Here is a 15,714-nt window from a genome sequence, read left to right on the forward strand (position 1 = left end):
TCAAAATGGGGGAGGTGTTATGTTCATTTTCTTATGTTCAACGATTACTCCGCCGTTTGTTAACCGATTTTCAAAATTTTTCTTTTGGTATGTAGGGTATTATCCCAATTTGGTATTATATTCACAAAAGTGGTGATCTGATGAAGGATCCATAAATAATCGAGGGAACTCCTCAAAGGGCCTATGGGGGATTTTGTATGGACACCGTCCCCACCCTTCAACAGTCATGGGATGCGTCTCGATTTGTTCACTGGGACCCAAAAAAGTCTTAAATACCAGTGTCAGTTTCAAAATCAATTGGGTTTATTAAAAAAATAAACTTTTCTGCGAAAAAAGGTGTTTATTTTTGAACAAAAAAATCACTTTTTTCTACAAACAAAAAGCTTATCAAGATTCCGGTATCAACAAGGAACCCTTATAGTTTCGGTCTGTCCGTCCGTCTGTGTGTCTGTCTGTCTGTCCGTGGTTTTTCTCAGAGACTATAGGGCCTTCAAAGCTGTAATTCGGCATGTATGCATATTATCTTAATGATGGCGACAAAATGGTATATAAAATCTTAATTTTTTTTTATGGTAAGTACCTCCTCATTACACATCAAGCGGGGGTCATTTTTTTTCCGCGTCCATCCTATCGTGTGGGGTGTCGTTGGGTACGTTTTTAAAAAATATTATTCAGAATATTCAAAGATCATTTTTCGATTTAGGGATCCACTTGTGAAATATGAAGTTTTCAAGTGGAAAAAATCGTTAGAGTCCAGTGTCCCCCCATCCACTAGCTCAAATTGTTTTAGCTCCGGTTGAAGGCTCAGGTTTAGCTGTTTAGCTCAGGTTGCTTCTGGAAATGTGGAAAAATTCGTAGGAGATATTATGCTGACTTTAAAGGAAAACTATCACGGCTAAGAAAACTTCATAAATAGGTAATTGAGTAATAGTCAATCAACTAAAAAAATGTATTCGAAGAAGTATAAAGAAACTTTTCGTTCAAATTCTTTTGAACGTAACTGAGATGGTATTGTTGGTAGTGAAAAACACGTTACAAATGAACATTCATTGACGAATTGACGATACAAAAATTATCAAAAACTAGCGGTACTACAGACCCCTATACCTACCTATATTGCGCGTGACCCGATACGCATTGTGCTGGTTTTTAATTTCATGTACAAACAAATGACGATTTAATTGAAGACATTAAGGAAATGCGTATGTAAAAGAGAAAAAATAAAATAAAAACAATATATTATTATAAAACCTAAGGCCGCGTCACCATCAAACACGGCGCGGCATCGTCACCGTGCCACGATACGACGCCGCCACCGTGACACGTGACGCGTGTTCCGACTTCCGGTGCCACGAACAGTACGCAACCCTGTGGCCCATTTAGTTTAATTGAAATCTGACAATATTTCCACTACGCGACTTTGTTTGATAGGTATTTCACATGCCTCGTTTAAGTTTGGAACGCCATTTTTCGGAAGTTTCACCCTGAATAGGGGCGCGTGGTGCACCGTTCGCGTCACCAGGACACTGTGCGGCGTCGCACCGTGTCAGGGTGGCGGCGTCGTGTCATGGCACGATGGCGACGCCGCGCCAAGTTTGATGGAATTGCACTCTAACCCCATGTATTTGACAGATGTCACCAAAGTAAAAAATTATCTATTCTAGTAGATCTTTCGAATGACACCTGTTTCTGCTCTGTTGGTTTTTTCTTCTCATAGTCCTTTATGGAGAAACATGTGGTGAATTCGGTTTCATGAGAAGTATTCTAAGCATATGCTACAAACAATTAAGATTTTGCACCGAGGTAAACCTGGTATACCGTGGTTCGGAAGGTGCTGAGAGAACTCCTGATTCTTTATAGATACAAGTTTGGGAGTTTCGGCATTGTTTTAAGAACGGAAAGCATATACTACTATGCAAATTACATTCATCGTCATCATCATCACTACCATATAATATTATGGTAGTGATGCATCGTCCCATGCATCGTCCCATGATTATGAGCCTTTTCATAGTCTTTTAGATCGAGGCTCGAGTTTGTCAAGCGATAATTAAAAAAAATCTATACTTACTTAATATTATAAACCTGAAGAGTATGTTTCCTTGAATGCGCTAATCTCAGGAACTACAGGTCCGATTTAAAAACTTATTTCAGTGTTAGATAATATCTCATTTATCGAGTAAGCCTATAGGCTATATTATATTGTCACGCTAAGACTAATACGACCGAAGAAAAACGGGGAAAATATTAGAAAGGGTTTATCTCACGAACTACTGGAGCAATTTTATAGCAATATTTGGCACTTATATAGAGTAAACCACGTGAAAGGAGTATTTATAGCTATTTTTATTCGAAAATGTACGGTTTCTATGAAATTTCTAATTTACGCGGGCGAAGCCGCGCGGGACATCTAGTACACTATACAGGGAGCAATTAAACCTAACTGCCAAATTTTTTTTGGGGCTTAGGTATCATTAGGTGAGTCCATTAAACCAAAAAAATAGGGTGTTAAGTTTTTACAATAACATATTTTATCCAAAAAAAAATCGATGCACAATGGTCACTTCATAAGTTCATAATAATTACGATATTGCGACCGCTACTCCATCGCGCGCGATTACCAATCGGAAGACCGGTTATGCGTACGGGTAAAAAGGGGGTGACGCGCGGGGTGGGAGGCAGGAGGGAACTAACACGTAATTATTTTGTTTGTCACGCCCCCCCGGCCCCCGCATTTAATTAGTGTCTGTTACAATGTACCCTAACCACGATCGAGTGTTATGAAATGTGGAGGTGCTACATTTTGAGTGGCGAAAGTTTACGCGGAACCCAGAGACTGTACGAGCAAGAAAGCCTTCCTCGTCTTCGTAACAGCTGATTGATGATTCTCGAATGCAGCAGCTGTACCTTGAATCTAAATCACGAAACAATCAAAGACTCGGATTATGGACAGTTCGCTCTTCGCAACACCTGCACACGCCTAGCCAGCCTCGAAGACATACCTCTGACGAGGTTAAAAGTTAAAAGGGAATTACTGAAGTCACAAGCAATGAACTTATATCATGTCACCGCCTCGGATCTCCAAGAGGGAAAGCTCGTGCCATCTTAGTCAGATTCAGGGACCTGGAGCAGCGGCGCTTGGTTTGGGAAGCTAAAACTGCACTCAAGGACACAGGCATAGTTGTTTCTGAGTTCCTGACCAAGTCAAGGCATCAGGTCTTTATGACTGCACGGCAACACTTCGGTATACGTAATTGCTGGTCCGCAGAGGGTAAGATAGCCATCGTTTTGCCAGATAAGTCTCGGCGAAAGCTAGAGTGTATGGAGGAGCTCAAGACGCTGATGGCTAAATTCCCCACCGCTAAAGATGCTAAGGCCACCCCATCCTTACAAGCTAACAAGTTTGGTCTTAGTGAGGCACCTAAGCCTGCTGAAAATAAGCCACCCAGCAGAGCCGCTTCTACTACTCGTCGTACAAGGAAACCTTAGGCCAGATCCATCTCTTTTACACGCTATATTGTGTCCTGTAATGCCCTTCTTGTACAGCACGCTTTTTTTTCTTTTAACTGAAGGTATTGTCACTTATTTTTGTACCCAATTTACTTAAATAGTTTGTATGTAGTTTAAATTTATCTATTTTTTCTTTTTGACTTTGACAGATATAATTGTAAATGTCAATTTTTTTCTTTTTTGTGTATGTAATGGGTAAGACAGGACCTTATGCAGTCCTCTTATGCTGTAGTGAAACTATTGTTTTTTTTTTCTTTTTTAATTTATTATGTCTGTAAAATGTAAACTCATTTTTTTTTTCCTTTTCGTCGTGTAACTCTGTTTTATTGGTGTGTAATTTTCTTTCTTCATCGCTACGGCGGGCTTGGATGGGTTTTATAATATTTATTGCACAGCAAAGTTTTAGTATACTTAAATTTAATATATTATAATATTTATGTTTATATATTTTATTTGTTAAATTATTTATTATTTATATTTACGATATTCTTGTATTTTCATGGATTCAATCGAACTAAACGAGGATTTTTTCTCTTGCTCTTCTTCGTCTGATAGCTTTCTTAGCCTTCACAGTGATGATGGGAATTCGGCTTCATTTTCTGCACATGAACAGTTATCGAGATCCTTCTCCTCCTTCCCAAACAATTTCAATATTGTGCATGTGAATGCCCAAAGCATACCGCGGCATCATGCTGATTTTCTGGACATGTTTGGCGATTCTCCTATTAGCGCTATCTTAATCTCAGAATCCTGGCTTAAGCCCTCACTTCCATCTGTTGGGTATGCCCTACCAGGTTTTAAGTTGATTCGCAACGATCGCGTGGGCAAAGGTGGTGGCGGTGTTGCTATATATCTGCGTGGCGATATTGACTACCGCATTATCTCCGCGTCGCCAAACTGTTACTCTGGTTCCGTCGAATATCTGTGTATTGAGGTCACCTTGCATCGTAAAACTATTCTGCTTTGTGTGGTCTACAGCCCATCTATCCGCGTAGATTATTTTAGCACCTTGGAATCTCTACTAGCCGCACATTGTCCGAACTACGACCACACTCTGATTGCAGGTGACTTCAATACCTGTCTCCTAAAATCCGACTCACGTGCTTTAAAGCTCCGTTCCTTATTGTCGTCCCTTAATCTTAACATTCTCCCGCTTGCAGCAACCCACCACGTTCCTAACTGCACTCCTTCTTTATTAGACCTCCTCATTACCTCAACTCCTGACCTTATCTCCTCTCATGGCCAACTTCCTTCCATTTTTTCCCATCATGATCTTGTATTCCTTTCCTTTAAAATCAAACCTCCTCGCCGAGTCCCTAAGTACCAACTCCTACGCAGTTTTAATAAAATTGATCCGGAGGCTCTCAAACGTGATTTGTGTGAAACGAACTGGTCTCCTGTGTACTCGGCCTCTGATATCGACCTGAAGGTGTCGCTGCTAACAGATCTCCTAATCAACATCTTTGATAAGCATGCTCCTGTCAGAAGAGTCAAAATCAAGCACGTACCGGCACCCTGGCTCTCTCAGGATATCAAGTCCATGATGGCCAGGCGCAATCGAGCTTTGAGTCGATATCGGAAACGACCCACTGACGAAAACCTAACCAAATATAAAAACCTGCGGAATCTTTGCAGTCGTATGTGTAGAGACGCTAGAAGACGCCACATACATTTTTCCATTGACCAATCCAACCCATCTCAAATTTGGAAATTTTTCTCAACACTCGGCATAGGTAAGTCCTCACCATGTACTGACAGCACCCTAGACTTAAATTCGCTCAATGCTCACTTCTCTCAGCCTCCTGTAATCATTGACCAAGCCACAAAAGCGCGCACATTATCCCATCTCTCATCCTCTCCTCTCCCTTCCTGTGACACTTTCTCCTTCACATATGTTACTGAGGATGATGTCGCTAAGCATATAGCGGCTATTAAATCTACTGCGGTAGGCAATGACAGTCTCAGTTCCCGTATGATTTCCCTCTCCTTTCCTGAACTCCTGCCAGTTCTCACCCATATTTTTAATTTCTCCTTGGCAACGAGTTGCTTCCCCTCGGCATGGAAACGTGCTGATGTAATTCCTTTACCCAAAACTCCTAATCCCTCCTCTCTATCCGATTACAGACCTATCTCTATATTACCGTTCCTTTCCAAAGTCCTCGAACATATAGCCCACCAGCAGTTGTCCCATTTTTTATCATTCAATCATTTGCTTTCTCCTTTTCAATCCGGCTTCCGTTCTGGTCACAGTACTGTAACTGCGCTGCTGAAGGTCACTGATGATCTGCGCCTAGCTTTAGAAAATAAATGTGTCACTATACTAGTGTTGCTTGACTTCAGCAGTGCGTTCAATTCTGTTGACTTTGACATCCTTCTTTCCATCCTGCGCTCCCTTAAATTATCCCCGTCAGTGATTACTTGGCTTGATTCCTATCTTCGGGGACGCTCGCAGCGAGTCCGCTCTGGCGAGGCTACCTCAGACTGGTGTGTTCTTGATGCGGGGGTACCCCAGGGTGGCGTTCTTTCTCCTCTCCTCTTTTCAATATTTATAAATAATATCACTTTAATAATTAAATCCTACTTCCATCTCTACGCAGACGACTTGCAAATCTATCGCAATTCTCACATTCTCGACATCGTATCTGCAGTCAATGACATCAACTCTGACCTTGAGCGAATAGCCAACTGGGCAAATACTTTTGGCCTGTTGGTTAATCCCAGAAAATCGCAAGCTATGATCATAGGCAGCAGATACATGTCTCAACGGTTATGCAATGTACCGAATGTAATTTTTGATGGCACTGTTATCAATTACACAAAGTCGGCCAAAAACCTAGGCATAATTCTTGACCATAACCTGTCGTGGAACCCACAAGTAACCGAAGTAAGCAGAAAAGTTCATTTCTCACTACACACGCTGAGGCGCCTCCAAAATTTCCTACCTATACATACCAAAATCTCCCTTGTCCAGACACTCATTTTTCCCATCCTTGACTACGCCGATTCCTGTTACCTTGACGCCACTGAGGAGCAGTTAAGTAGACTTGAACGGTTACAGAATCTCTGTATACGCTTTGTGTTTGGCTTGAGAAAGTTCGACCATATCTCAGCCTACCGTTCAAAACTCAAGTGGCTTCCCATCCGTCTCCGCCGCAACTCCCACATCCTCTGCCTACTTTACAATATCCTGTATAATCCTCTATCTCCTCCATACCTCCTTGATAGATTCAATTTTTCCCGATCTCCTGATCTCCCCTGTAGGTCCAATGTCCGGTCTAATCTCTCCCTTCCCTCCCATCGCTCCAACTTTTACTCCTACTCGTTTACTGTTCATGCTGTCAGATTGTGGAACTCACTCCCTCACACCATTCGTGATAGTCCCACCATTGCTATTTTTAAAAGACGCTTGAAAGAGCACTACCTCGAATCTCTATCCATTTAAATACCATATATAATATATAATAATATATACATATAGTATTTATTTATTATAGCTACATTACTTATTTTATAATTATATATTTTAATTTTATTGTTTGTTGTAAGTATGTTGTTGTTGTAGATCTCGATATATATGTACTTGTAATTTATTAATTTTGTCATTATCCTATTATTTTATTTTGATGCAATATTAAATTCATGTTTGTGCACGTCATATCTGCTATCCTAATCCAATCTCTCTCCGTAGGGCTGCTGGAAGAGATTTCTATTAGAAATAAGCAGATCCTATTGTGTCGTCTTACTGTGTGTAAATTGTTATTTTGTGAATATTTCTTGTGCACAATAAATGATTAAATAAAATAAATAAATAAATAAAAGTGACTAAAGTTGTGCTTAACAAAGTTTTAAAGACAATGTGCAAAACGCGCTAGACTCTGCTTAGAGCAAAACGGATTGCAGTTTGAACTATGTTAAGTGTAGACAAGATGGAAGTAAATAAGATTTAGAGGTGGGTTATTTTGATTTTTAATTAGTTGTACTGTGTACATAAGTTAATTGATTTTTTAAATACGCCTAAATGCAAAGGATGTGGTTTAGATTTATTATAAATTTCTAAAGTGCGTATTTTTCGTAATTAGAAAGTTGTAATTTTCCATTCTTTTGATGTGTATCATTCTTTTGATGTGTATCAATTAATTTTATGTTAAACATACCTGTCTACTTCCTTTACATTTGACGGTCATGAGTCCGTCAAAGTATGCAGAGAAAATTCGCAACTTATGATAATAACAAGAATGCAGTGACGGATTAATCAAATTAAGCAATTGCCTAGGGCATCACGTCTGACGGGGCACCAGAAGAGTAAAGGTTCAAAGACCGATTCGGATACGGATCGAGTCGGTCGAGATACGGATAGGGGGGCCCACAGGCATGGATTGCTTAGGGCGTCAAGTAGTCTTAATCCGTCACTGCAAGAATGTCAATGGAATGGCGGGGCGGGGCCGGGCCGCGCATGTGTCCATATTTTGTGGTGTTTGGTAGGCTAACTTTCGGAGGCTATTTCTCAAAATTTTAGTACTGAGTGATTATAAAAGAAGAAATACGTGTATTTTTATTTTTAACAAGGATCAATATATCCAAATTTGGCAGGAAGGTTAAATTGCACCCTGTATTATTAGTACGTATCATAAGACCGCTCTCCGTAAGTATGTACGCTACGTATCATAAGCTCACCGGTGAGCGAGACACAATAGAATAACAATATATTTCCAAGAATCCACGATCGAAGGATTAATGGGAGTATAATCAGTAAAACCGTTTCGGAGGAGTAAGGACACGAGAATTTTAAATAATTTAGGAAGATAAGAAGATGTACTTATTTATTGTATTAAATATTAATATTATGAGGCACTTATTTAAAGGGGCAGTAAATTTTTAAATTGCAGTTTTGGTAAGTTAAAAATTATAAATGGCACGTGTAATAACTAGTGTAGCAGTTAAAACTAAGCAGTAAAGTAAACAAAAATGAGTTATAAAAAATAATGATATGGATTATTGAAAACATTATTGAACAGTAAAATAATTAAATTAATGAATGAGTGGTTACATGTGGGCAGTAACGAATCGGAATTTGTCAGTAAGAAATCTCATTCTAAGCAGTTTTTTTAAACAATGAGGTGGCAAAATATAATAAAATTGGCCAAGTGCGAGTCGAACTCGCCCATGGAGGGTTCCGTACCGTTTTAAAGCGAAAGTAAGACGGTCGCCGGCTGCTACTGCAGCACGCTCGCTGCGCTCGCTCGGCTCCCTCTGTGTTGTGGTCTAAGTTCTAACCTAACCTAACCTACTCTTGGACTTTCTGGATTGTGTTTGTTTTTGTTTTGGCGAAGGGCGCTTCTACTCCCAAGCGGCCACATGTGGTGTACGAATTCGGACATCTATAACCGGTCCCACTCGTTCGACTCGAGCGATCTTTGCACGAAATATTTGAATGTAAAGTTTTGAGAATACACAAACTGTGTTACGCTCGTAAAAATCTCATAATTCGGTATTTTATTCGAAGATGAACTTTTCTCACATCCTGAGAATTGTGCCCCAGGTGCGCGTGGTCTATGGCGCGGGCGGTTGCATACACGGATTCACAGATTACTAGTATATACACGGATTGTTGCATAGGTACTAAGGCAGCGCGCCGCTCGCTTGACAGATGAAGCGAGACCACAGGCGAGACAGCAAACAGTTATTGTACTAATGAACGCTAAACGCAAGGCATAAGGTTGAAATTAGGTTGTTTTCCAGATTAGTAGGTGAATAATATCTCGGCGATTTCGCGCCGTTTGTATTACTTGTATGGAAGTGAGACATTTTTTTTAATGAAATGAGGGGGCAAACGAGCAAACGGGTCACCTCATGGAAAGCAACTTCCGTCGCCCATGGACACTCGCAGCATCAGAAGAGCTGCAAGTGCGTTGCCGGCCTTTTAAGAAGGAACAGGGTAATAGGGGAGGGTACGGATGGGAAGGGAAGGGAATAGGGTAGGGGATTGGGCCTCCGGTAAACACACTCACTCGGCGAAACACAGCGCAAGCGCTGTTTCACGCCGGTTTTCTGTGAGAACGTGGTATTTCTTCGGTCGAGCCGGCCCATTCGTGCCGAAGCATGGCTCTCCCACGTATATCCCTCGGAGACATGCTTGTACTTACTTGTATTATCAAAGCAGCTTACTTCTCAAAGTAATGTCAAACGTGTGCCTTACGCTCTGGAGTTAAGGCGGAATTTGTTATGTTTAATTTTGGTGACATTGGTGACCCTGACGTGGTAATGATCCCATCATCAGGTTACCATCAGGTTCGAAAATCGGTTCACAAACGGCGTAGTAATTGTTGAACATACACAAATAAAATAAAAAAAATACCTATCCACAGCTGAACATATAACCTCCTCCTTTTTTGAAGTCGGTTAAAATTTTTTTTTATTTTTTTTATTTCACAAATAACAATAATTAGACCAATCAATCAGACTAGACTAGATAGACCAATCAGACAGACAGACAATCGACTAGACCGAAACTAGACTAACGGCCGTTCCCAATATATGATCTATCTCTGGTTTTGCCCTACTAGAGATAGGAATAGCTCATAATTGACATAAACTATATGTCTCTAATGTGAGCTATTCCTATCTCTAGTAGGGCAAAATCAGAGATAGATCAAATATTGGGAACGGCCGTAAAAAAATAAAATAAACAAACACTAACTTCTTAATAAAAAATTAAATTAAGTATTTATTAAGAAGTTAGACTGGATTGCACCAACTAACTTTAACTTTAACTGTAACTTTAACCTTAACTTTAACTTTGACTACAGTGCAAAATGTCAAATCTTTGGGTAAAGTTAAAAATGCACGCCATCAAGACGCCATATTTAACTATAACCATAGAGCTCGACAAGGTTTTAAATGCATGTGGCGAAAAAAGGAACTAACGCTGTCATCATACAAAAACCGCCATTTTTGACAGTGCTCCTTTACCAGCAGCGCCCCCGCCCACGCGCATGTTTAACCTTGTTGGATCAGCTGTCATCTGTCAATTTCTCCGGGCAAAGTTAAGGGTAAAGTTAAACTTAAATTTACCTTAACTATAACCATAACTTTAACTTTACCCACGCCTCTGGTGTAACCCAGTCTTAGTGTTTGTTTATTGTATTTGACAGTGACTCCCAGTGGCCTCCGCGTACACGACCGGTCTGTCCATAGACTTAATATATACTGTCGCTCTCTCACGACTCACTCAGTCTTTCGTTCAATTTCGCCTATATCAAGAGCCGGCATTAGGCCGAAGCCGAAGGTTTCGCTGAAGGTGTTTTTTTTGGCCGAAGGCCGAATAAACTTTAGAGCTTATTACAAAAGACAAAAAGAAAAGAAAAAAATGGAATAAAATCGAGAAATAAGTGTTCATAAATAGAGATGAACTTGTGAAATTACGAGAAAACAAAAATAAGTAAATTTCGAGCTGTAAAAGCTGTGAGCTACATTTGAGTTGCTATTCCAAAGAGATTTAGAATATAATTATTTTTAGGTTCATCGTACCTGGATCTTAATAAAATACCTACCGATTAAAACAATGTTTGTTGTTATTTTCTCATTTTTCAGATTTTATTTGAAAGTGTCTATTTTTTACTATTGGTACTTAGGTTATGGTTGTATAGGACATCGTTAATTCTACCCCTTTTGTGACAATTATACATGTGCAACTTATTAATCAGTGTTTTTCCATGATGTTTTAACTTTTAGATAGAATTATAATGCTTTCTAAATACCGTTACATAAAATTTTACATTTGTCTAATTACCGTACCCATAAAATATTTAAGTCTTATTAGATTCTAAAAAACTATAATTAACTGTACAACGCCAAATTTATTATTGTATTCGTATCTTTCATTACTTTCATAATTTAATGAGTTTAAGTCAAATTAGCGAAGAAAAAAAATGGTAACGGTAATTAGGCAAATAACGCCAAACCGGAGAATGGCCGTACAATGATATCTTTCGATGCATGGTGAATGGTGATCAATGATCATTGATCGTAGATACGTTTTCACCATTTTTTTTTTTTTATTGTGTAAATATTTGGTAGTTACTAATTATTTATAATAGCTCATAGCACAGAGAGCTACGGCAGCTGCAAGAGAAGTGTTTTTATCCATCTCATAGAGAAAAATAATGGTCCATCTTCTTTGAGTTCATAACTGCGATTGAACTAAGCGAGAATGTACATGATCGCACTCGGGCAAGGGACTCTCACACGAAACCCTCGCCCGAGAGCTCTCGGCAAGAGTGTACAGCCGACATCATAAGTGATAGCACGAAGCTTCGTACGGCAGACGCATGTGCGGCCGCGGGATAAGGGTTGTATGGTGGGTTGGAGTCAGAAGCGTAACATGCCTTGGCGGGGCCGATACGGCAGATATGGCGGTAGTTACGCCCCTGGTTGGAGCAGGGGAGTTAAGCACCAGAATACAAATTACTGACGGAGGAGTTAAGTATATTTCGGAAGGGATATTAATATTACGTCGACACTCTTCTTTCACGAGAAAAAAAAAGATTTATCAAAATTAAACCAACTGAGTATTTAATTAAGGCAAGGACTAATTAATAATAAACTTAATCAGGTATATTTAATATATATTTATTACAAATATTATAAAGTGTTTTTCACTTTTGCCATTGCAATTCCATTATCTGTAGTTGTTCCACTAAAAATTACTACGAAAAGGGCTGATTTAGGAAGACTATCCCATATAGATTTGATCCAACCATCAATACTTGAAAGTTGTGGCAGCTTATCGTCCATATTCACTTTCAGATGTGCCATCACTAAATTATAATTATTTGTCGCCTCGGCAGCGGTGGCTATGACTTCTTCTACTCCATCACATGTGTTTAGTTTAACTTTTTTTGGCTTAACTTTCTTTAACTGCATAGTAAAGCTCTCTTTAGCCTGCATAAGAAATGTATGATAATCGCCAGTTATGTCATCACAGCCAACAACCAAAGAAGTCTTCTTTTCTTCTATAATATGATTGAATATTGAGAGTGCATATTCTTTCTTGGTTAACATTTTTACAACATTATCCTTGTATCCCTGTCTATTAGTGTGGACGGCATCTCCAAATTGAATGCTTTTGGTCAGTTTTAATTGAACTAATTTTAGTGCAGCAATGGAGTCTTCAACAGAACAGTGGCCGTTTTTATTTGATTGAATATCTTGATTTAGAAATTCTCTAGCCAATACTTTAAGTTTAGGTTTACGAGTTCTCTCACCTGTAAAATTGTAGATTAAGCTAGTATCTATGACATAGGGATGCATCATTTTTAAGGCATGAAGATCTGAATTCAACGATTGTCCCACAAGAATAGCATCAGGTGGAAGTAGCTCTTTTAAGTCTTTCTGGACATCTTCAAGTCTCTTTGTTACATCATCTAGTATTGATTTTGTTATGCCAGAAAAACGTGTAACATAATCTACAATATTGTTGTATGGTTTTACATATGATTCATAAATTGTTTCATATTTTTCATTAACAATTGATATTCTAGTTAGTTCAGATCCTGCACTTGTAACACACATTTCACAATCTAGACCAAACATTGGTGATTTTGAAGTGACGGGAGCGTATTGATCCTTAGAAAAAACATAATCGGAGTATATGGTTTTTAGCTTGCCTTTTAGGGGTACAGGATAATTTTCTTGAATCAATTGCCACGCAGACAATATAAGCTGTGTTCTGGGAAACTTTTCTTTGGAATCAAATTCCAATGGACAAGAATTTGAATCAGCAATGGGAAAAACAGCCCTCATCATAATCATCAAATCTTTTCTTGCTTCTAGTGCTAAGTTCATGCTGCCATATTTGTGGATTATACTCTCCTTCTCTGTTTCTGACAAGGGAACTAAAGCGAGTTCCCTAACAAGGGAACCATTGTAGAGTGATGGTGTTATAACCTCAACAACATCTTCAAATATTTTGTCTATGTTGCTGGCATTTTCTTTGCCAGTTAGCCAATCATTAACAGATACACCTTCAAGAATTAAGCACGTAGTTTGGCTAATGTGATTACATTTATCAAGCACATACCAGCGAGGAGCCTGGGATACATTGAGGTTGCCTAGAAGGGAATGCAGTAACAGATGTTGAATGTCTGTAAGGGTAAGCGGGACCCTTGCTTCTGTGTCAGTATTCAATGAAGCGTTTTCTCCTACAGTTTTCAATCTAAATTTTGGGTTATGTTTAGGATTTATTTTCCGGTTAATGTTTTCAGATTTAACTTCTGGTATTGACTCTTTTGACGCTGACACATCTGAAATAAGGAATATTATGGTTTAAATAGGCATATGAATCAATGATATTCTATGTTACTAAATTGATATGAATACAATATGTTCTCCGTATAATATAATTATATTTATTTAAAATATGTATACTTTACCTTTAGTATTTAATCGTCGGCGTTTAGGAGACACTTCGTGGTTATGTTTGTCCTTACTCATTTTAAAGTAATGTTCAGAACTTCAGAAATAGGTACCTCCTTTTCAAATAGCACTAACCACAGATCACTAGTATGCACTAACATGTTTCCACGCCCAGGGTTGCCAGATGCAATTTTACGATTTCCCCCAAACTGATTTTTATATTTCCCCAAAATGATACGTTTTCAAAAAAAAATCCCCAATCGCTTTGTTACAGAAAAAAAAACCGAATATAAAATTGAAACTACTTTTATTCGATTTAGTAGTTTCAATCACTCGACAGTTAAACAGATACACAACACATGATCGCTCGCTCGACCAAAGAGAATTTTTTTTAAAGGTGTGACAGACGTGCGTGTAAGTACGCGGACTATGGCTCGACGATCTTAGGAGTTAGGCTGGTATAAATAGTCAGTACTTAAGATGCGACCCGGTCTCAAGACTCGGTTCGGCTCTGTGATTGGTCCAAATTTTGACAGCCAACCAATCACAGAGCCTGAACTTTGTCTTGAGACCGAGATGCATCTTGAGTACTGACTATTTATACCAGCCTTAATCGCCTGTGTGTCAGCAGAGAGCCGCGAGCCGCGAGCCTGGGGGCATGGTAATCCAGTGTGAGCGATTCTCGTGTGTCACCGACGCGAGCCGAGTAAGTTCGCGAACCGCGTAATTTAATTTCGTACGTCTGTCAGGCCTTATACGCACTCGACCAAACAAACCAAAACAAACAAACAACAAATTTGCCAGGATGTTAATCGAATGAAAAGGACGTTGGTTTCATTTGTTTGTTATGTTTTTTAGAAGTGCTAACCCCAAAAAATCCCCATAGTGTATTGATTTTCCCAAACATTTCCCCAAAGATACTGTTTCCCCAAATTTTCGCCTAGAGTCAAAATTTTCCCCAGAATTGCGAAAAAAAACCTCCAATCTGGCAACCCTGTCCACGCCTGTAATCTGTCAATTGTCTGTGAAATTGTGATTATTGTGATTTGTGAACTGTCAGTTGTCACAATTTTTTTTATTGCGCATTCCACTTATTTATTTATTTATTTATTTAACTCAGGCATCTTGGCCCATATTATAAATACCTTATAGACTAACATACATACAATTATACTAAAAACTAACACTAACACTAAAACACTAAACACGTATTGTCTGCGACGTGGGGCGCGACGTGTTCGGAAGTCGTCCTCGGAACCTCCTGTAGACGACTCCAGAACTCCTCCTTCTTGAAGGTCGGTAGATGGTGCGTCGGGACTCTCACCACAAAGGAACTAAAATTCACTTTGTGGCGGGACTCCAAGCGCTCGACCCTCAAGACGAAGTGGGTCTTGCTTCTGATGTAGTCCACGACCTGCTCGACCGTCGTGGACCAGTGCAGCCTGGACACGTACAGCGGCGTCGCCGGAGTCTCACGCCGCAACAGCTGCTCGGGTCCTTCGGGTGCGGTGCCGCGATGGTTGCGGACGACGGGTTTCTTCTTCTTCCTCTCCACTCTCATAAGCCCGTCATCATCGCACTTTCGGTCCTTTTCGGAGGGAGGACAATCCTTTGCAGGGGCCTCCTTTTTCCCTTTGTTTTTGGAACGTGGGGCAGGAGGCGGGGGGCAAGCGGCGACACTTGCGTAGTTCGGCCGCGGCTCCGTTGCAGGCGGGGCGCGGGCGGCGGGGGCAGCGGCAGCGGCGGCGATGACGTGCTCGGGCGTTGACCCGTCTGAAAGTGCTGACGGGC

General features: G+C 39.9%; 1 protein-coding gene across 1 annotated transcript; it reads right to left on the minus strand.

Annotated features, from left to right (window-relative positions):
* Positions 1–12,122: 12,122 nt before the first annotated feature.
* LOC121739121 (RNA exonuclease 5) lies at positions 12,123–14,084 on the minus strand. Its single transcript, XM_042131453.1, has 2 exons — positions 13,941–14,084; positions 12,123–13,811 (listed from the first exon to the last, which is right to left on the minus strand). Exons 1-2 carry the CDS (start codon positions 13,999–14,001, stop codon positions 12,151–12,153), a joined length of 1,722 nt encoding a protein of 573 aa, XP_041987387.1. The 5' UTR covers positions 14,002–14,084; the 3' UTR covers positions 12,123–12,150.
* Positions 14,085–15,714: the final 1,630 nt, after the last annotated feature.

The sequence above is a fragment of the Aricia agestis genome, chromosome Z, assembly GCF_905147365.1.
Source record: "Aricia agestis chromosome Z, ilAriAges1.1, whole genome shotgun sequence".
Lineage (NCBI taxonomy): Eukaryota > Metazoa > Arthropoda > Insecta > Lepidoptera > Lycaenidae > Aricia > Aricia agestis.

Excerpts from the sequence above, each read along its gene's own strand:
- LOC121739121 (XM_042131453.1), bottom strand. The coding sequence starts at position 14,001 with ATGAGTAAGGACAAACATAACCACGAAGTGTCTCCTAAACGCCGACGA. Across the intron at positions 13,812-13,940 it reads CCGACGATTAAATACTAAAG|ATGTGTCAGCGTCAAAAGAG; the intron begins GTAAAGTATACA and ends TCCTTATTTCAG.